This window comes from Oncorhynchus gorbuscha, unplaced genomic scaffold, assembly GCF_021184085.1.
Source record: "Oncorhynchus gorbuscha isolate QuinsamMale2020 ecotype Even-year unplaced genomic scaffold, OgorEven_v1.0 Un_scaffold_1058, whole genome shotgun sequence".
Classification (NCBI taxonomy): Eukaryota; Metazoa; Chordata; class Actinopteri; order Salmoniformes; family Salmonidae; genus Oncorhynchus; species Oncorhynchus gorbuscha.
Window position 1 is genome coordinate 36,326 of NW_025745957.1, and position 21,175 is coordinate 57,500.

The 21,175-nt window shown below is 48.9% G+C and overlaps 1 protein-coding gene across 5 annotated transcripts in view; it reads left to right on the top strand.

The window, feature by feature from the left end:
* The first annotated feature begins 1,977 nt into the window (after nucleotides 1-1,977).
* Nucleotides 1,978-21,175, top strand: part of LOC124021127 (calcium-binding mitochondrial carrier protein SCaMC-3-like) — a 27,930-nt gene continuing 8,732 nt past the window's right edge. For 3 of the 5 annotated variants that reach the window (XM_046336467.1, XM_046336470.1, XM_046336471.1), the window contains exons 1-5: nucleotides 1,979-2,111; nucleotides 15,422-15,545; nucleotides 15,869-15,956; nucleotides 18,576-18,687; nucleotides 19,151-19,309. In XM_046336467.1, the coding sequence (XP_046192423.1) occupies nucleotides 15,515-15,545; nucleotides 15,869-15,956; nucleotides 18,576-18,687; nucleotides 19,151-19,309 (390 nt within the window). In that variant the 5' untranslated portion in view covers nucleotides 1,979-2,111; nucleotides 15,422-15,514. Of the gene's footprint in view, nucleotides 2,112-9,204; nucleotides 9,211-15,418; nucleotides 15,546-15,868; nucleotides 15,957-18,575; nucleotides 18,688-19,150; nucleotides 19,310-21,175 lie in introns of those variants that run through there. The other 2 variants (XM_046336468.1, XM_046336469.1) reach the window with 2 other exon arrangements.

The following is a 21,175-nucleotide window of genomic DNA, read 5'->3' on the forward strand; positions in this document are numbered from 1 at the left end:
ACTAGTTGTAACAGGTGACTAGTTGTGACAGCTGACTAGTTGTAACAGCTGACTAGTTGTAACAGGTATGACTAGTTGTAACAGGTGTGACTAGTTGTAACAGGTGACTAGTTGTGACAGCTGACTAGTTGTAACAGGTAACTAGTTGTAACAGGTGACTAGTTGTAACATGTGTGACTAGTTGTAACAGGTGACTAGTTGTAACAGGTGTGACTAGTTGTAACAGGTGTGACTAGTTGTAACATGTGTGACTAGTTGTAACAGGTGACTAGTTGTAACAGGTGTGACTAGTTGTAACAGCTGACTAGTTTTAACATGTGTGACTAGTTGTAACAGGTGACTAGTTGGAACATGTGTGACTAGTTGTAACAGGTGACTAGTTGTAATAGGTGTGATGGTTGTAACAGGTGACTAGTTGTAACATGTGTGACTAGTTGTAACAGGTGACTAGTTGTAACATGTGTGACTAGTTGTAACAGGTGACTAGTTGTAACAGGTGTGACTAGTTGTAACAGCTGACTAGTTTTAACATGTGTGACTAGTTGTAACAGGTGACTAGTTGGAACATGTGTGACTAGTTGTAACAGGTGACTAGTTGTAACATGTGTGACTAATTGTAACAGGTGACTAGTTGTAACAGGTGACTAGTTGTAACAGCTGACTAGTTTTAACATGTGTGACTAGTTGTAACAGGTGACTAGTTGGAACATGTGTGACTAGTTGTAACAGGTGACTAGTTGTAATAGGTGTGACTAGTTGTAACAGGTAACTAGTTGATAAGCCAGATGGTTGGGTGTGTGCTAGACATTTGTTTGAGAAGGCCACTTGACTTTATTTGAGTGTGTGTGTGGCCCGTATCTGTGTGTGTTACTGCAACACAGGACCATGTTATTGTTGCAAACATGATTTATAAAGGGGCATTCCTGGCATCAGTCCAACAGAGTGATTCATAATGTACTGAAAGAAAACATCATATAGTCTACAACATGTACAATGTCAATGAACTGTCATAGACTCAATAACTATTACTACGATATTTCAGGATAGTATTACGAGAGCGAGTCCCACCATTAACTACGAGACCGTTTCAACAGTGTTTTTCAATTCACCTTGGGTCTTTGTGTGTGGGGACTGAACTAAATGCGTGTCCCTGGTAGTCTACAGAGAGCTAGGCTACGGCGCAGACTCAAGACAACACATTCCTTCGACGCTTCGCTTTCTCAGTTGACGCGACGGCGACGGTTTCTGACGTGAAGCAAGGATACATTAGCAGCATTGGCCAAGATAATATGTTCTTCGCATGACAGCGACCCGACACGGACCAACTATTTGCAACGCTGCAAAGTGCGCATTTGCTGTCACATTCTGACGGATCGTAACGTCAGGACTGTGCATTACAAACCACCCCGGGTTGGTGTGCGTCCCCAAAAAAACAAGAGGACGACATGTACAGGCCTAATCTTTGCACGTCTCGGGCATATCCGTTACCGAGATGAATCTGACACTGGATTAAGGTTCCGCTTCTGGCAGGTTGCCGCGCTCCGTTCTAAAGCACCGAAAGAAGGAAGGGCTTTCTGTCTTTACTACTGTGTTAGGTTACCGTCGCTTCCTGGTTTCTTGACGGATAAATAAACAACTATTTACAACCAATTGCGGGATAAAAACGGGTGTTAAAACTTTGAGATGATGTGTAACATGTATAACATGACCGCGAATGGGAGCGCGTCGTGAGGTCCACGGTTCGATTGTTTTTAATCTGCACATCTGTCTCTGTCCTTCTCCCGAGTGATTTACTGACTGAGTAGCCTGAATATTACAACAACAAAACATCTATCCTGATTTGGACATCGGACGCTGATGACTCTATAGGCTCTTCCACCGGGATCTAACCGACGCAGCCAACCGTCACCACGCATGGGTCCGCCGGGGGCTCGGATCCCCGGGGCTGGAGGACCCAGGCCCGCTGCCAGGAGGATGGCGACCCGGAGAGGGAGAAGCGATGGGTGGAACTGTTCGACGAACTGGACTTGAACAGTGATGGAGTCATCGATATCCACGAGCTCCGGGTGGGGTTGGCGAAACGTGGGCTCTCCCGCCGCGCGGTGGACCGGGTAAGCAGCCAACGAGCCCGGCCAGCAACTCGGCTGTCATTCGCTATACCTTGATGATGATCACGAATGACGTTTTTTTACGTGAAACATTTGGCTATAGCCTAAACTCATACGGTGGGGTCCCCCTTAGCCATCACCAGCCACTAATAGCACGTTGTGTGTGTGTGTGTGTGTGTGTGTGTGTGTGTGTGTGTGTGTGTGTGTGTGTGTGTGTGTGTGTGTGTGTGTGTGTGTGTGTGTGTGTGTGTGTGTGTGTGCGTGTGCGTGTGCGTGTGCGTGTGCGTGTGTGTGTGTGTGTGTGTGTGTGTGTGTGTGTGTGTGTGTGTGTGTGTGTGTGTGTGTGTGTGTGTGTGTGTGTGTGTGTGTGATGTCACTGATGAGGATTCCCCCGTGTATCTGCATCACCCATACTTTTTTTCACCTCTTCCATATCCTACTCTGTTCTGTTCTACTATATTAGACTCCTCTACAGGTCAGTCAGCAGTCTGCTGTGGGTAGATTGGATATGTATTAGACTCCTCTACAGGTCAGACAGCAGTCTGCTGTGGGTAGATTGGATATGTATTAGACTCCTCTACAGGTCAGACAGCAGTCTGCTGTGGGTAGATTGGATATGTATTAGACTGTATTAGGCTCAGACAAGAGCAGGGCGGTGAACTCCACAGTATAGGCCTGGGCTGGGCAACTCCACAGTATAGGCCTGGGCTGGGCAACTCCACAGTATAGGCCTGGGCTGGGCAACTCCACAGTATAGGCCTGGGCTGGGCAACTCCACAGTATAGGCCTGGGCTGGGCAACTCCACAGTATAGGCCAGGGCTGGGCAACTCCACAGTATAGGCCAGGGCTGGGCAACTCCACAGTATAGGCCTGGGCTGGACAACTCCACAGTATAGGCCTGGGCTGGGCAACTCCACAGTATAGGCCTGGGCTGGACAACTCCACAGTATAGGCCTGGGCTGGGCAACTCCACAGTATAGGCCTGGGGTGGGCAACTCCACAGTATAGGCCTGGGCTGGGCAACTCCGCAGTATAGGCCTGGGCTGGGCAACTCCACAGTATAGGCCTGGGCTGGGCAACTCCACAGTATAGGCCTGGGCTGGGCAACTCCACAGTATAGGCCTGGGCTGGGCAACTCCACAGTATAGGCCAGGGGGGGGGGGCAACTCCACAGTATAGGCCTGGGCTGGGCAACTCCACAGTATAGGCCTGGGCTGGGCAACTCCACAGTATAGGCCAGGGGGGGGGGGGGGGGCAACTCCACAGTATAGGCCTGGGCCGGGCAACTCCACAGTATAGGCCAGGGGTGGGCAACTCCACAGTATAGGCCTGGGCTGGGCAACTCCACAGTATAGGCCAGGGCTGGGCAACTCCACAGTATAGGCCAGGGCTGGGCAACTCCACAGTATAGGCCTGGGCTGGGCAACTCCACAGTATAGGCCTGGGCTGGGCAACTCCACAGTATAGGCCTGGGCTGGGCAACTCCAGTCCTCTGGGCTGAGTGGTGTCACACCTTTCCACCATCCCCAGCAAACACAGCTGGTTAAACTAATAATTTACAGTGAAGATCAGGATCTGTACCCCTGCATACTGACTCCGTACCGGTATTGTTATGTTATTGTGTTACTTTGTATTATTATTTACATTAGTTTATTTGGTTAATATTCTCTTAAACTCTTCTTGAACTGCCTGGTTGGTTAAGAGCTTGTAAGTACAGATTTCACGGTAAGGTCTACACTTGTTGTATTCTGCGCATGTGACAAATAAAGTTTGATTCGATGATGAAATGATTATTGGAGTCAGGTGTGTCAGCTGGGGGCAAACATTTGACACCAATCAAGGCCTGCAGTTGCCCATCCCTGGTATAGGCTATATGAAGGTAGCCTGAGTGGCAGTCAGTTTGTGCTATCATGCCAAACATGTCTTGACAATGACAACAATGGAGCTGGCAAAAGCACTAACACATCTGGGACCACCAGGCTATATGAAGATAGATAGGTAACCTCCTGAGAGCACCAGGCTATATGAAGATAGATAGGTAACCTCCTGAGAGCACCAGGCTATACAAAGATAAATAGGTAACCTCCTGAGAGCACCAGGCTATATGAAGATAGATAGGTAACCTCCTGAGAGCACCAGGCTATACGAAAGATAGATAGGTAACCTCCTGAGACCACCAGGCTATACGAAGATAAATAGGTAACCTCCTGAGAGCACCAGGCTATATGAAGATAGATAGGTAATCTCCTGAGAGCACCAGGCTATATGAAGAGAGATAGGTAACCTCCTGAGACCACCAGGCTATATGAAGATATATAGGCAACCTCCTGAGACCACCAGGCTATATGAATATAGATAGATAACCTCCTGAGAGCACCAGGCTATATGAAGATAGATAGGTAACCTCCTGAGACCACCAGGCTATGTGAACATACATAGGTAACCTCCTGAGACCACCAGGCTATATGAACATACATAGGTAACCTCCTGAGACCACCAGGCTATATGAAGATAGATAGGTAACCTCCTGAGACCACCAGGCTATATGAAGATAGATAGGTAACCTCCTGAGACCACCAGGCTATATGAATATAGATAGGTAACCTCCTGAGACCACCAGGCTATATGAAGATAGATAGGTAACCTCCTGAGAGCACCAGGCTATATGAAGATAGATAGGTAACCTCCTGAGACCACCAGGCTATATGAAGATAGATAGGTAACCTCCTGAGAGCACCAGGCTACATGAAGATAGATAGGTAACCTCCTGAGAGCACCAGGCTATATGAATATAGATAGGTAACCTCCTGAGACCACCAGGCTATATGAAGATAGATAGGTAACCTCCTGAGAGCACCAGGCTACATGAAGATAGATAGGTAACCTCCTGAGAGCACCAGGCTATATGAATATAGATAGGTAACCTCCTGAGACCACCAGGCTATATGAAGATAGATAGGTAACCTCCTGAGACCACCAGGCTATGTGAACATACATAGGTAACCTCCTGAGACCACCAGGCTATATGAATATAGATAGGTAACCTCCTGAGAGCACCAGGCTATATGAATATAGATAGGTAACCTCCTGAGAGCACCAGGCTATATGAATATAGATAGGTAACCTCCTGAGAGCACCAGGCTATATGAATATAGATAGGTAACCTCCTGAGCTGAATCATCTCACTGAACAGATCAATAACTGATCAATGATCACCATTATTGATGAATTGGAATGTGAAGCAACTACATCTGACCTCTGGCTGAAATCTGAACTCTGACTGCGATGGGATGTAGGTCTTTATGTAGTGGTGTCTCTATGTAGTGGTGTCTCTCTTTATGTAGTGGTGTCTCTATGTAGTGGTGTCTCTCTTTATGTAGTGGTGTCTCAATGTAGTGTTATCTCAATATAGTGGTTTCTCTATGTAGTGATGTCTCTCTTTATGTAGTGGTGTCTCTCTTTATGTAGTGGTGTCTCTCTTTATGTAGTGGTGTCTCTATGTAGTGGTGTCTCTCTCTATGTAGTGGTGTTTCTCTTTATGTAGTTGTTTCTCTATGTAGTGTTGTCTCTCTTTATGTAGTGTTGTGTTGTCTCTCTTTATGTGGTGTTGTGGTGTCTCTCTTTATGTAGTGTAGTGTTGTCTCTCTTTATGTAGTGTTGTGGTGTCTCTCTTTATGTAGTGTTGTGGTGTCTCTCTTTATGTAGTGTTGTGGTGTCTCTCTTTATGTAGTGTTGTGGTGTCTCTCTTTATGTAGTGTTGTGGTGTCTCTCTTTATGTAGTGTTGTGGTGTCTCTCTTTATGTAGTGTTGTGGTGTCTCTCTTTATGTAGTGTTGTGTTGTCTCTCTTTATGTAGTGTTGTGGTGTCTCTCTTTATGTAGTGTTGTGGTGTCTCTCTCTTTGTGATGTTGTGGTGTCTCTCTTTATGTAGTGTTGTGGTGTCTCTCTTTATGTAGTGTTGTGGTGTCTCTCTGTTGTGATGTTGTGGTGTCTCTCTTTATGTAGTGTTGTGGTGTCTCTCTTTATGTGATGTTGTGGTGTCTCTCTTTATGTAGTGTTGTGGTGTCTCTCTTTTGTAGATGTTGTGGTGTCTCCTTTATGTAGTGTTGTGGTGTCTCTCTTTATGTAGTGTTGTGGTGTCTCTCTTTATGTAGTGTTGTGGTGTCTCTCTTTTGTGATGTTGTGGTGTCTCTCTTTATGTAGTGTTGTGGTGTCTCTTTTGTGATGTTGTGGTGTCTCTCTTTATGTAGTGTTGTGGTGTCTCTCTCGTTGTGATGTTGTGGTGTCTCTCTTTATGTAGTGTTGTGGTGTCTCTCTTTTGTGATGTTGTGGTGTCTCCTTTATGTAGTGTTGTGGTGTCTCTCTTTATGTAGTGTTGTGGTGTCTCTCTTTATGTAGTGTTGTGGTGTCTCTCATGTTGTGATGTTGTGGTGTCTCTCTTTATTTAGTGTTGTGGTGTCTCTCTCGTTGTGATGTTGTGGTGTCTCTCTTTATGTAGTGTTGTGGTGTCTCTCTCGTTGTGATGTTGTGGTGTCTCCCTTTATGTAGTGTTGTGGTGTCTCTCTTTATGTAGTGTTGTGGTGTCTCTCTTTATGTAGTGTTGTGGTGTCTCTCATGTTGTGATGTTGTGGTGTCTCTCTTTATGTAGTGTTGTGGTGTCTCTCTTTATGTAGTGTTGTGGTGTCTCTCTTTATGTAGTGTTGTCTCTCTTTATGTAGTGTTGTGGTGTCTCTCTCGTTGTGATGTTGTGGTGTCTCTCATGTTGTGATGTTGTGGTGTCTCTCTTTATGTAGTGTTGTGGTGTCTCTCTCGTTGTGATGTTGTGGTGTCTCTCTTTATGTAGTGTTGTGGTGTCTCTCTTTATGTGAGTGTGATGTTGTGGTGTCTCTCTTTATGTAGTGTTGTGGTGTCTCTCTTTATGTAGTGTTGTGGTGTCTCTCTTTATGTAGTGTTGTGGTGTCTCTCTCTTTGTGATGTTGTGGTGTCTCTCTTTATGTAGTGTTGTGGTGTCTCTCTTTATGTAGTGTTGTGGTGTCTCTCTCGTTGTGATGTTGTGGTGTCTCTCTTTATGTAGTGTTGTGGTGTCTCTCTCGTTGTGATGTTGTGGTGTCTCTCTCGTTGTGATGTTGTGGTGTCTCCCTTTATGTAGTGTTGTGGTGTCTCTCTTTATGTAGTGTTGTCTCTCTTTATGTAGTGTTGTGGTGTCTCTCTTTATGTAGTGTTGTGATGTCTCTCTTTATGTAGTGTTGTCTCTCTTTATGTAGTGTTGTGGTGTCTCTCTCGTTGTGATGTTGTGGTGTCTCCCTTTATGTAGTGTTGTGGTGTCTCTCTTTATGTAGTGTTGTCTCTCTTTATGTAGTGTTGTGGTGTCTCTCTTTATGTAGTGTTGTCTCTCTTTATGTAGTGGTGTGGTGTCTCTCTTTATGTAGTGTTGTGTTGTCTCTCTTTATGTAGTGGTGTCTCTCTTTATGTAGTGTTGTGGTGTCTCTCTTTATGTAGTGTTGTGGTGTCTCTCTTTATGTAGTGTTGTGGTCTCTCTCTTTATGTAGTGTTGTGGTGTCTCTCTTTATGTAGTGTTGTCTCTCTTTATGTAGTGTTGTGGTGTCTCTCTTTATGTAGTGTTGTCTCTCTTTATGTAGTGGTGTGGTGTCTCTCTTTATGTAGTGTTGTCTCTCTTTATGTAGTGGTGTGGTGTCTCTCTTTATGTAGTGTTGTGTTGTCTCTCTTTATGTAGTGGTGTCTCTCTTTATGTAGTGTTGTGGTGTCTCTCTTTATGTAGTGTTGTGGTGTCTCTCTTTATGTAGTGTTGTGGTCTCTCTCTTTATGTAGTGTTGTGGTGTCTCTCTTTATGTAGTGTTGTGGTGTCTCTCTTTATGTAGTGTTGTGGTGTCTCTCTTTATGTAGTGTTGTGGTGTCTCTCTTTATGTAGTGTTGTGGTGTCTCTCTTTATGTAGTGTTGTCTCTCTTTATGTAGTGTTGTGGTCTCTCTCTTTATGTAGTGTTGTGGTGTCTCTCTCGTTGTGATGTATGTTAAATATAGAATGTAGAAATATATGTTTTACTGTAAACAGCACTTTAAATGAGAAGTCGGATCCTCAGCCACTTCATTAAATTAAGTCTACTAAATCACCATTCTGTTGGAGAGTTATAGGGCATTGTTTTGTGTGTTTGAATGTGTTACTGTTGACTTTGTTACACACACACACACACACACACACACACACACACACACACACACACACACACACACACACACACACACACACACACACACACACACACACACACACACACACACACACACACACACACACACGTCCCGCTATCAGTTTATGGCTGTTTTTCTTGGCAGAAAGAGTGTAGCAGACAAACACACAGTGGTGTTCTGTCTGTTCATGTGTGTCGGTGAGAGTACACGTTCCCTATTTTAGTTCAAGGAGAGAGTTGGTAAGCCGAGAAAGCATTTAACCTTTCCCACCCACGCTATCTCTTTTCTCTGTCTCTCTCTCTCTCCCCTTGCTTTCTGGAAACACGACTGTTTTCTACTGAACACTAGACAACTCTACCTGATTACTTCTGGAAACACAACTGTTTTCTACTGAACACTACACAACTCTACCTGATTACTACTGGAAACACGACTGTTTTCTACTGAACACTAGACAACTCTACCTGATTACTACTGGAAACACGACTGTTTTCTACTGAACACTACACAACTCTACCTGATTACTACTGGAAACACGACTGTTTTCTACTGAACACTACACAACTCTGCTTGTGTATCTTGAGTAAACTTCACATTCACTACACAATCCCTACAAGTCTCTGCATATAAGAGGTTTTGTGTAGTACTTTTTCATGAAGGATGATTTTTGGAAGGCTGAGAGGATTATTGTTGTTGCCCTGACGACAACCCAGGCCTCTGCCTTCTCTCCCCTCATCCTACCTCTCCTTCTTTCCTCTCCTCATCTTCCTCATCTCCCGTCCTGTCCTCCTCATTGTCCTCTTCCATTCCCTATCTCCTTTGCCCTCTTCCTACTCTTCATCCTCCATTCCCCCTCCTCCTCCTCTTCCTGTGGAATGTTAGTTGTGGCCCGGGGTGTGTGTGTGTGTGTGTGTGTGTGTGTGTGTGTGTGTGTGTGTGTGTGTGTGTGTGTGTGTGTGTGTGTGTGTGTGTGTGTGTGTGTGTGTGTGTGTGTGTGTGTGTGTGTGTGTGTGTGTGTGTGTTGCCTTACTGCAGGGGAGAATAATGCTCTGTTGTTAACGAGGGAGTAGGGCTGGTGGGAGGTTGGTAAACATACAGGTTGACTGGAGCTGTGTGAAGGACTAGATTTATAGAGCAGGCCTACTGTGTCCATGACTAACAAACATCGGCTTGAGTCTCTGATGGCACCCTATTCCCTATTAGTGCACTACTTTAGACCAGAGCCCTATTCCCTATATAGTGCACTACTTTAGACCAGAGCCCTATTCCCTATATAGTGCACTACTTTAGACCAGAGCCCTATTCCCTATATAGTGCACTACTTTAGACCAGAGCCCTATTCCCTATATAGTGCACTACTTTAGACCAGAGCCCTATTCCCTATATAGTGCACTACTTTAGACCAGACCCCTATTCCCTATATAGTGCACTACATTAGACCAGAGCCCTATTCCCTATATAGTGCACTACTTTAGACCAGAGCCCTATTCCCTATATAGTGCACTACTTTAGACCAGAGCCCTATTCCCTATTAGTGCACTACTTTAGACCAGAGCCCTATTCCCTATATAGTGCACTACTTTAGACCAGAGCCCTATTCCCTATATAGTGCACTACTTTAGACCAGAGCCCTATTCCCTATATAGTGCACTACTTTAGACCAGAGCCCTATTCCCTATATAGTGCACTACATTAGACCAGAGCCCTATTCCCTATATAGTGCACTACTTTAGACCAGAGCCCTATTCCCTATATAGTGCACTACTTTAGACCAGAGCCCTATTCCCTATATAGTGCACTACTTTAGACCAGAGCCCTATTCCCTATATAGTGCACTACTTTAGACCAGAGCCCTATTCCCTATATAGTGCACTACTTTAGACCAGAGCCCTATTCCCTATATAGTGCACTACTTTAGACCAGAGCCCTATTCCCTATATAGTGCACTACTTTAGACCAGAGCCCTATTCCCTATATAGTGCACTACTTTAGACCAGAGCCCTATTCCCTATATAGTGCACTACTTCTTGCCGTATGCTACGGTGAAAAGACCAACTCAGTGGCCCTGAGATTGAAAGGTTGGGATTTGAGTTTAGTCAACCAATCAGACTCCGGCTGAGTGATACCAAAGAGAGCATTCATTAGATGGATTGGGTATCTGCGATAGACTAGTGTCCTGTCCAGGGGGTGTACTGGTACATCAAGCTTCCTCACCCTACAGAAACAGGAGATAGACTAGTGTCCTGTCCAGGGGGTGTACTGGTACATCAGGCTTCCTCACCTTACAGAAACAGGAGATAGACTAGTGTCCTGTCCAGGGGGTGTACTGGTACATCAGGCTGCCTCACCCTACAGAAACAGGAGATAGACTAGTGTCCTGTCCAGGGGTGTACTGGTACATCAGGCTGCCTCACCCTACAGAAACAGGAGATAGACTAGTGTCCTGTCCAGGGGGTGTACTGGTACATCAGGCTGCCTCACCCTACAGAAACAGGAGATAGACTAGTGTCCTGTCCAGGGGGTGTACTGGTACATCAGGCTGCCTCACCCTACAGAAACAGGAGATAGACTAGTATCCTGTCCAGGGGGTGTACTGGTACATCAGGCTGCCTCACCCTACAGAAGCAGGAGATAGACTAGTGTCCTGTCCAGGGGGTGTACTGGTACGTCAGGCTGCCTCACCCTAGAGTCTAGAGTAGTGTACTATATAGGAGGAATGGTCTCTGGTCTAGAGTAGTGTACTATATAGGAGGAATGGTCTCTGGTCTAGAGCAGTGTACTATATAGGAGGAATGGTCTCTGGTCTAGAGCAGTGTACTATATAGGAGGAATGGTCTCTGGTCTAGAGTAGTGTACTATATAGGAGCAATGGTCTCTGGTCTAGAGTAGTGTACTATATAGGAGGAATGGTCTCTGGTCTAGAGTAGTGTACTATATAGGAGGAATGGTCTCTGGTCTAGAGTAGTGTACTATATAGGAGGAATGGTCTCTGGTCTAGAGTAGTGTACTATATAGGAGGAATGGTCTCTGGTCTAGAGTAGTGTACTATATAGGAGGAATGGTCTCTGGTCTAGAGTAGTGTACTATATAGGAGGAATGGTCTCTGGTCTAGAGTAGTGTACTATATAGGAGGAATGGTCTCTGGTCTAGAGTAGTGTACTATATAGGAGGAATGGTCTCTGGTCTAGAGTAGTGTACTATATAGGAGGAATGGTCTCTGGTCTAGAGTAGTGTACTATATAGGAGGAATGGTCTCTGGTCTAGAGTAGTGTACTATATAGGAGGAATGGTCTCTGGTCTAGAGTAGTGTACTATATAGGAGGAATGGTCTCTGGTCTAGAGTAGTGTACTATATAGGAGGAATGGTCTAGAGTAGTGTACTATATAGGAGGAATGGTCTAGAGTAGTGTACTATATAGGAGGAATGGTCTAGAGTAGTGTACTATATAGGAGGAATGGTCTAGAGTAGTGTACTATATAGGAGGAATGGTCTAGAGTAGTGTACTATATAGGAGACCATTTGGAATGTATGGATGTCAATGTGTCTGTGATGTAATGTGACTGACCCAGGATTGACCTCAGAGTGGTTTGTAACTGTGTTTCTCAGGTTGTCTGTCAGTTTCAGTGATTTTGCATCTTCTTCCCCCCTTTCACCTCCACATTAACATTCCATCCACCACTTCCTCCTGTTCTCTATTCACCTCCACATTAACATTCCATCCACCACTTCCTCCTGTTCTCTATTCACCTCCACATTAACATTCCATCCACCACTTCCTCCTGTTCTCTATTCACCTCCACATTAACATTCCATCCACCACTTCCTCCTGTTCTCTATTCACCTCCACATTAACATTCCATCCACCACTTCCTCCTGTTCTCTATTCACCTCCACATTAACATTCCATCCACCACTTCCTCCTGTTCTCTATTCACCTCCACATTAACATTCCATCCACCACTTCCTCCTGTTCTTAATTCACCTCCACATTAACATTCCATCCACCACTTCCTCCTGTTCTTAACCATGTTGGCAACTCTTCTACCTCCTCTCCATTTCTCCATCTCCTCCTCCCCCACCTGTCCTCTCTCTCCTCGCCCCACATCTCTCCATCTCCTCCCCCACCTCTCCTCTCTCTCCTCACCCCACATCTCTCCATCTCTCCATCTCCTCCTCCCCCACCTCTCCTCTCTCTCCTCACCCCACATCTCTCCATCTCCTCCTCCCCCACCTCTCCTCTCTCTCCTCACCCCACATCTCTCCATCTCCTCCTCCCCCACCTCTCCTCTCTCTCCTCACCCCACATCTCTCCATCTCCTCATCCCCCACCTCTCCTCTCTCTCTCCTCGCCCCACATCTCTCCATCCTCCTCCCCCACCTCTCCTCTCTCTCTCCTCGCCCCACATCTCTTCATCTCCTCCTCCCCCACCTCTCCTCTCTCTCTCCTCGCCCCACATCTCTTCATCTCCTCCTCCCCCACCTCTCCTCTCTCTCTCCTCACCCCACATCTCTCCATCTCCTCCTCCCCCACCTCTCCTTGCCCCACATCTCTCCATCTCCTCCTCCCCCACCTCTCCTCTCTCTCTCCTCGCCCCACATCTCTCCATCTCCTCCTCCCCCACCTCTCCTCTCTCTTTCCTCGCCCAACATCTCTCCATCTCCCTGTCCATCTCCTCCTCCCCCACCTCTCCTCTCTCTCTCCTCGCCTCACATCTCTCCATCTCCTCCTCCCCCACCTCTCCTCTCTCTCTCCTCGCCCCACATCTCTCCATCTCCTCCTCCCCCACCTCTCCTCTCTCTCTCCTCGCTTCACATCTCTCCATCTCCTCCTCCCCCACCTCTCCTCTCTCTCTCCTCGCCCCACATCTCTCCATCTCCTCCTCCCCCACCTCTCCTCTCTCTCTCCTCGCCCCACATCTCTCCATCTCCTCCTCCCCCACCTCTCCTCTCTCTTTCCTCGCCCAACATCTCTCCATCTCCCTGTCCATCTCCTCCTCCCCCACCTCTCCTCTCTCTCTCCTCGCCTCACATCTCTCCATCTCCTCCTCCCCCACCTCTCCTCTCTCTCTCCTCGCCCCACATCTCTCCATCTCCTCCTCCCCCACCTCTCTCCTCTCTCTCCTCGCCTCACATCTCTCCATCTCCTCCTCCCCCACCTCTCCTCTCTCTCTCCTCGCCCCACATCTCTCCATCTCCTCCTCCCCCACCTCTCCTCTCTCTCTCCTCGCCTCACATCTCTCCATCTCCTCCTCCCCCACTCTCCTCTCTCTCTCCTCACCCCACATCTCTCCATCTCCTCCTCCCCCACCTCTCCTCTCTCTCTCCTCGCCCCACATCTCTCCATCTCCTCCTCCCCCACCTCTCCTCTCTCTTTCCTCGCCCAACATCTCTCCATCTCCCTGTCCATCTCCTCCTCCCCCACCTCTCCTCTCTCTCTCCTCGCCTCACATCTCTCCATCTCCTCCTCCCCCACCTCTCCTCTCTCTCTCCTCGCCCCACATCTCTCCATCTCCTCCTCCCCCACCTCTCCTCTCTCTCTCCTCGCCCCACATCTCTCCATCTCCTCCTCCCCCACCTCTCCTCTCTCTCTCCTTCGCCTCACATCTCTCCATCTCCTCCTCCCCCACCTCTCCTCTCTCTCTCCTCGCCTCACATCTCTCCATCTCCTCCTCCCCCACCTCTCCTCTCTCTCTCCTCGCCCCACATCTCTCCATCTCCTCCTCCCCCACCTCTCCTCTCTCTCTCCTCGCCTCACATCTCTCCATCTCCTCCTCCCCCACCTCTCCTCTCTCTCTCCTCGCCCCACATCTCTCCATCTCCTCCTCCCCCACCTCTCCTCTCTCTCTCCTCGCCCCACATCTCTCCATCTCCTCCTCCCCCACCTCTCCTCTCTCTTTCCTCGCCCAACATCTCTCCATCTCCCTGTCCATCTCCTCCTCCCCCACCTCTCCTCTCTCTCTCCTCGCCTCACATCTCTCCATCTCCTCCTCCCCCACCTCTCCTCTCTCTCTCCTCGCCCCACATCTCTCCATCTCCTCCTCCCCCACCTCTCCTCTCTCTCTCCTCGCCCCACATCTCTCCATCTCCTCCTCCCCCACCTCTCCTCTCTCTCTCCTTCGCCTCACATCTCTCCATCTCCTCCTCCCCCACCTCTCCTCTCTCTCTCCCTTCGCCTCACATCTCTCTCCATTCCCTCACCACCACCCCCTCTCCACCACCACCACCACCCTCCCCTCTCCACCCCCTCTCCACCACCACCTCCTCCCCTCTCCACCCCCTCTCCACCACCACCTCCTCCCCTCTCCACCCCCTCTCCACCACCACCTCCTCCCCTCTCCACCCCCTCTCCACCACCACCTCCTCCCTCTCCACCCCCTCTCCACCACCACCTCCTCCCCTCTCCACCCCCTCTCCACCACCACCTCCTCCCCTCTCCACCCCCTCTCCACCACCACCTCCTCCCCTCTCCACCCCCTCTCCACCACCACCTCCTCCCCCTCTCCACCCCCTCTCCACCACCACCTCCTCCCCTCTCCACCCCCTCTCCACCACCACCTCCTCCCCTCTCCACCCCCTCTCCACCACCACCTCCTCCCCCTCCCCTCTCCACCCCCCTCTCCACCACCTCCCTCCCCCTCTCCACCACCACCTCCTCCCCTCTCCACCCCCTCTCCACCACCACCTCCTCCCCTCTCCACCACCACCTCCTCCTCTCCCTCTCCACCCCCTCTCCACCACCACCTCCTCCCCTCTCCACCCCCTCTCCACCACCACCTCCTCCCCTCTCCACCACCACCTCCTCCCCTCTCCACCACCACCTCCTCCCCTCTCCACCCCCCTCTCCACCACCACCTCCTCCCCTCTCCACCCCCTCTCCACCACCACCTCCTCCCCTCTCCACCCCCTCTCCACCACCACCTCCTCCCCTCTGCACCCCCTCTCCACCACCACCTCCTCCCCTCTCCACCCCCTCTCCACCACCACCTCCTCCCCCTCTCCACCCCCTCTCCACCACCACCTCCTCCCCTCTCCACCCCCCTCTCCACCACCACCTCTGCCCCTACACCGCTCCTCCACCCCCCTTCTGTGCCCCCTCTCCAGCAGATTGTCAAGGAGGGGGACAGCAACAATGATGGAGAGTTGGACTTTCAGGAGTTCCGGCAGTACCTCCGCTCCCACGAGGAAGAGCTCCGACTCATGTTCCTCAGCCTGGACCGCAACAACGACGGTTTGTAAAGATAAATATGAACCCGTCTTACGTCCGGGCTCCAGAATCACAGGGAGCTAAATGGTCTTACGTCCGGGCTCCAGAATCACAGTGAGCTAAATGGACATCCTCTGTAGTTGTTTAACTAAAATACGCAGACGTGTGCAGACCCACATTTGTAACTTGATACAAATATACAATATAGCCAATTTTGCAAAGCTCACTGGGTTCTTGTGTTGCGTACATATGTAAGGTATGTGAATAAAATACACACTGAGAAACACAATCAAAACACACACAGTCAAATACACACACCAACTCTGACGTGGATACTGTGTTTGCAGGTGAGATAGATGTATCAGAGATTCAGCAGTCCCTTCAAACTCTGGGAATAGCTGTGAGTCTGAAGGAGGCTGCCACGATCATGAAGAGGTCTGTACAATCTACTCTACTCTATATCTATGCTATAATGATACAGTCTACTCTGGTTATATTTATGCTGTAATTGCACAATCTAGTATGAATTGTAGAATGGCTTTGTATTCTACAATTGGAGTTGTCGGACAACTATACTTTTATGTTTGTGAGTTTGCATGATTATTTTTGTGTGTGTGTGTGTGTGTGTTCGTCCATGCATGTGTGGGTGTGTGTCCATCTGTGTGTGTGTGTTTGCGTCGGTCCATGCAAGTGTATGTCTTCTAGGGTCGTCTTGGTCGCCCGAGAGTCGTCCTGTTCTTTTGACCAATCGATTGGTTGAAATGTTGAAACTTATTTTTCCATATAAAGACAGACACGCCCCCTATGAGTTTGAATAAAACCAGCTACATGTTGCACTGAGCTTGTCTGATGCTTTAAGCACGCTGTTTGGACTAAATAATTAAGATGCACAAATGACTGAAGAAAGAGCCCGATGGTCACACTGTGTTAAAGTGTCTGTGTGACTGGTGCACGGTGTCTCTCTCTCCTCCCTACTGCAGAGAAAAGGCACAACAGCACAGCAGAGTTTATTGTCTGTCTGTCTGTGCTGAAGCTGTGACATCATTTCAGCCGTTTAGTTTCTTACTGGTTTCTGACTGAAAAGTTCTGTTAACGAAATAATCTAATTTGTTCAGGAACAACATTCCCTATTCCCTCCACCCTTGTTCCTATTAGGAACAACATTCCCTAATCCCTCAACCCTTGTTCCTATTAGGAACATCATTCCCTAATCCCTCAAACCTTGCTTTCTTTACATGAAACATGTAAGCATCGCATGCATGTGACCAATAGGACCTGACCTATAGCCTATCATAATCACATCAATAAATCGGTTATAGCCAAATCCAAACACACGCAAAATGGATGCAGAGGACTTGACAAAGAAGCTGAAAGCGGTCTAATGTTTACTGGTTGCTCAGGCGGGAAAGGGGAAGTCAGATCTGTGGAAGACATTTGACTTAGTTGTGGAGACTACAGGAGATCCAGGAAAAAGGAAGGTTTAGGAGCGAGAGCTGTGTGTTAGAGCTGTGTGTTAGAGCTGTGTGTTAGAGCTGTGTGTTAGAGCTGTGTGTTAGAGCTGTGTGTTAGAGCTGTGTTAGAGTTAGAGCTGTGTGTTAGAGCTGTGTGTTAGAGCTGTGTGTTAGAGCTGTGTGTTAGAGCTGTGTGTTAGAGCTGTGTGTTAGAGCTGTGTGTTAGAGCTGTGTGTTAGAGCTGTGTGTTAGAGCTGTGTGTTAGAGCTGTGTGTTAGAGCTGTGTGTTAGAGCTGTGTGTTAGAGCTGTGTGTTTATTATGTGTGTTAGAGCTGTGTGTTAGAGCTGTGTGTTAGACCTGTGTGTTAGACCTGTGTGTTAGAGCTGTGTGTTTGAGCTGTGTGTTAGAGCTGTGTGTTAGAGCTGTGTGTTAGACCTGTGTGTTAGAGCTGTGTGTTAGACCTGTGTGTTAGACCTGTGTGTTAGAGCTGTGTGTTAGACCTGTGTGTTAGAGCTGTGTGTTAGAGCTGTGTGTTAGAGCTGTGTGTTTATTCTGTGTGACAAACAGGTGCTGTTAGATTACAATATATTTTGTTCTGCCTGTTTGGAACAGTGTAAACAACACTAAATTACGTATAAGTAATACCAGTCTGTTCAAACGGAAAACATTTGTAAAGCCTTTATTACAGCAGAGCAAAGATTAAAAACAGACGAATCTGTGAAATTACTTTATCCAACATTTTGCCGTTGCATGAGGCTTGGTGCTCATGGAGTCAGTAGGCTGTTAAACAAACACTCAAACAGGGGACAGAAGCAGGATCTGTCTTATTTCTGAAGAGATGTATATGGATGATTTATAAAGCCTGGGACATTTATCAGTTAGGCTATTGATTATAGATCTAGTTAAATAGTTTCCTCTCTCCTCAATTTTCTTAGACAATTAGGCTCAAGGCAAAAGGGCTGTTTCCTCGTCTCTGCTGCTGCCTCGGCCACATTGTTCTCAATCCCAATATGCTGGTTAACTTGTCAGGGAAAGGTGCCAATTCTACGGCTCACTGAAGATGATGTTTCAGAACCGCGGACAGCGACCGTATCCAACGCGGGAGAAAGAGCATTTGTTATGAAATAATATTCTATTTATTATTGTTGCACCATTATTTGAACATAATATAATCATATTCAATTTCAGTATCACGTCTTAGAGTGATGGACTGTGCCACCCCCACGGCCTCCACAATGGATTAGTCCACTGAGACAGGAGCCAATCAGACGGTGTCTTGTACAAAAACAAGATATACTAACGTGCTACTGCTGGACTAAAGAAATGTCGGTCGACCAACAGCCTGTCAACCCGAACAATCCACCAGTCCACTAAAAGTGTGTTCGTCCGTGTGTGTGTGTGTCCGTCTGTGTGTGTGTGTGTGTCCGTCTGTGTGTGTGTGTGTGTGTGTGTGTGTGTGTGTGTGTGTGTGTGTGTGTGTGTGTGTGTGTGTGTGTGTGTGTGTGTGTGTGTGTGTGTGTGTGTGTGTGTGTGTGTGTGTGTGTGTGTGTGTGTGTGTGTGTGTGTCGTGCTATGTGTAACATTCTCTCTGTCTCTGGTCAGTATTGACAGGGATGGTAACATGACCATCGACTGGGATGAGTGGCGAGATCACTTCCTGTTCAACCCCATACACAGTCTGGAAGACATCTCTCGCTACTGGAAACACTCTCATGTGAGTCATGCACGCACACACACACACACACACACACACACACACACACACACACACACACACACACACACACACACACACACACACACACACACACACACACACACACACACACACACACACACACACACACACACACACACACACACACAGAGGAAACCCAGCAAAGATGTAGCCTGGATACCAGTCTAACAACTTTGTTGTTTAGTAAAACTAAGTCGAATGTCAATTGACTCTCCCTCCATCCTCTCCTCTCGCTTTCGCTCCTCCCCCTCCATCCTTACCTCTCCCTCCTCCCCTGTCCCTCCTCCCCCCTCCATCCCTACCTCTCCCTCCTCCCCTGTCCCTCCTCCCCTCTCCATCCCTACATCTCCCTCCTCCCCCCTACCTGTTTCCCCCTCCCCCTCCTTCCCCCTCTCCCTCCTTCCCCCTCTTCCTCCTTCCCCCCTCTCTCCCTGTCTAGATGCTGGACATAGGAGACAACCTGACCTGTCCTGATGAGTTCTCCGAGCAGGAGAAGAAGTCAGGGTTCGTCTGGAGACAGCTGATGGCTGGAGCTATGGCAGGATCAGTCTCCCGGACCGGCACCGCCCCACTGGACCGCCTTAAAGTCTTCCTGCAGGTGAGGAGAAGAGAAGAGAGGACAGAAGAGGAGAACAGGAATTTGGGGAGAGGAGAGGAGAGGAGAGGAAGAGTTGAGTAGAGGGAAGGGGAGGAGACTAGAGGAAAGGAGGGAAGATAAGAGGAGAGGTGAGGAGACTAGAGGAGAGAGGAGGAGACTAGAGGAGAGGGGAGGAAAAGAGAGGAGAGGGGAGGAGACTAGAGGAAACGAGGGAAGATAAGAGGAGAGGTGTGGAGACTAGAGGAGAGGGGAGGAGACTAGAGGAGAGGGGAGGAAAAGAGAGGAGAGGGGAGGAGACTAGAGGAGAGGGGAGGAGACTAGAGGAAAGGAGGGAAGATAAGAGAGGAGAGGGGAGGAGACTAGAGGAGAGGGGAGGAAAAGAGAGGAGAGGGGAGGAGACTAGAGGAGAGGGGAGGAGACTAGAGGAGAGGGGAGGAAAAGAGAGGAGAGGGGAGGAGACTAGAGGAGAGGGGAGGAGACTGGAGGAGAGGGGAGGAAAAGAGAGGAGAGGGGAGGAGACTAGAGGAGAGGGGAGGAGACTAGAGGAGAGGGGAGGAAAAGAGAGGAGAGGGGAGGAGACTAGAGGATAAGGGAGGAGAGGAAGGTAGAGTTGAGTAGAGGGAAGGCGAGGAGACTAGAGGAAAGGAGAGGAGAGGGGAGGAAAAGAGAGGAGAGGGGAGGAGACTAGAGGAAAGGAGAGGAGAGGGGAGGAGACTAGAGGAAAAGAGGGAAGATAAGAGGAGGGGGGAGGAGAGGAGAGGGGAGCAGACATTATGAGAGGTTAGGAGAGGAGAGGGGAGCAGACATGAGAGGAGAGGAGAGGAGAGGAGAGGGGAGGGGGAGACTAGAGGAGAGGAGAGGAGAGGAGAGGAGACATTATGAGAGGATAGGAGAGGAGAGGGGAGGGGGAGACTAGAGGAGAGGAGAGGGGGGGGGAGAGAGGGGAGGAGGGGGAGGGGAGGAAAAGAGGGGGCGAGGGGAGGGGAGGGAGGAAAAGAGAGGAGACGAGGAGGGGGAGGAGAGGAGAGGAAAGGAGGGAAGGAGAGGAGAGGAGAGGAGAGGAGAGGAGACTAGAGGAAAAGAGGGAAGATAAGAGGAGGGGGAGGAGAGGAGAGGGGAGCAGACATTATGAGAGGAGAGGGAGAGGAGAGGAGAGGGGAGCAGAGATTATGAGGATAGGAGAGGAGAGGGAGGGGGAGAGGAGAGGACATTATGAGAGGAGAGGAGAGGAGGGGAGAGGAGAGGAGAGGAGAGGAGAGGAGAGGAGAGGAGAGGAGAGGAGAGGAGAGGAGAGGGAGCAGACATTATGAGAGGATAGGAGAGGAGAGGGGAGGGGAGGGGGAGACTAGAGGAGAGGAGAGGAGTGGAGAGGAGAGGAGAGGGGAGGAAAAGAGAGGAGAGAGGGGAGGAAAAGAGAGGAGACGAGAGGGCATTAGACTAGAGGAGAAGGGAGGAGAGGAGAGGAAGGGAGAGTTGAGGAGACTAGAGGAAAGGAGGGAAGATAAGAGGAGGGGGGAGGAGAGGAGAGGGGAGCAGACATTATGAGAGGAGAGGAGAGGAGAGGAGAGGAGAGGAGAGGAGAGGAGAGGAGAGGAGAGGAGAGGAGAGGAGAGGAGAGGAGAGGGGAGGGGAGCAGACATTATGAGAGGATAGGAGAGGAGAGGGGAGGGGGAGACTAGAGGAGAGGGAGAGGAGAGGAGAGGAGAGGAGAGGAGAGGAGAGGAGAGGAGAGGAGAGGAGAGGAGAGGAGAGGAGAGGAGAGGAGAGCAGACATTATGAGAGGATAGGAGAGGAGAGGGGAGGGGGGAGACTAGAGGAGAGGAGAGGAGAGGAGAGGAGAGGAGAGGAGAGGAGAGGAGAGGAGAG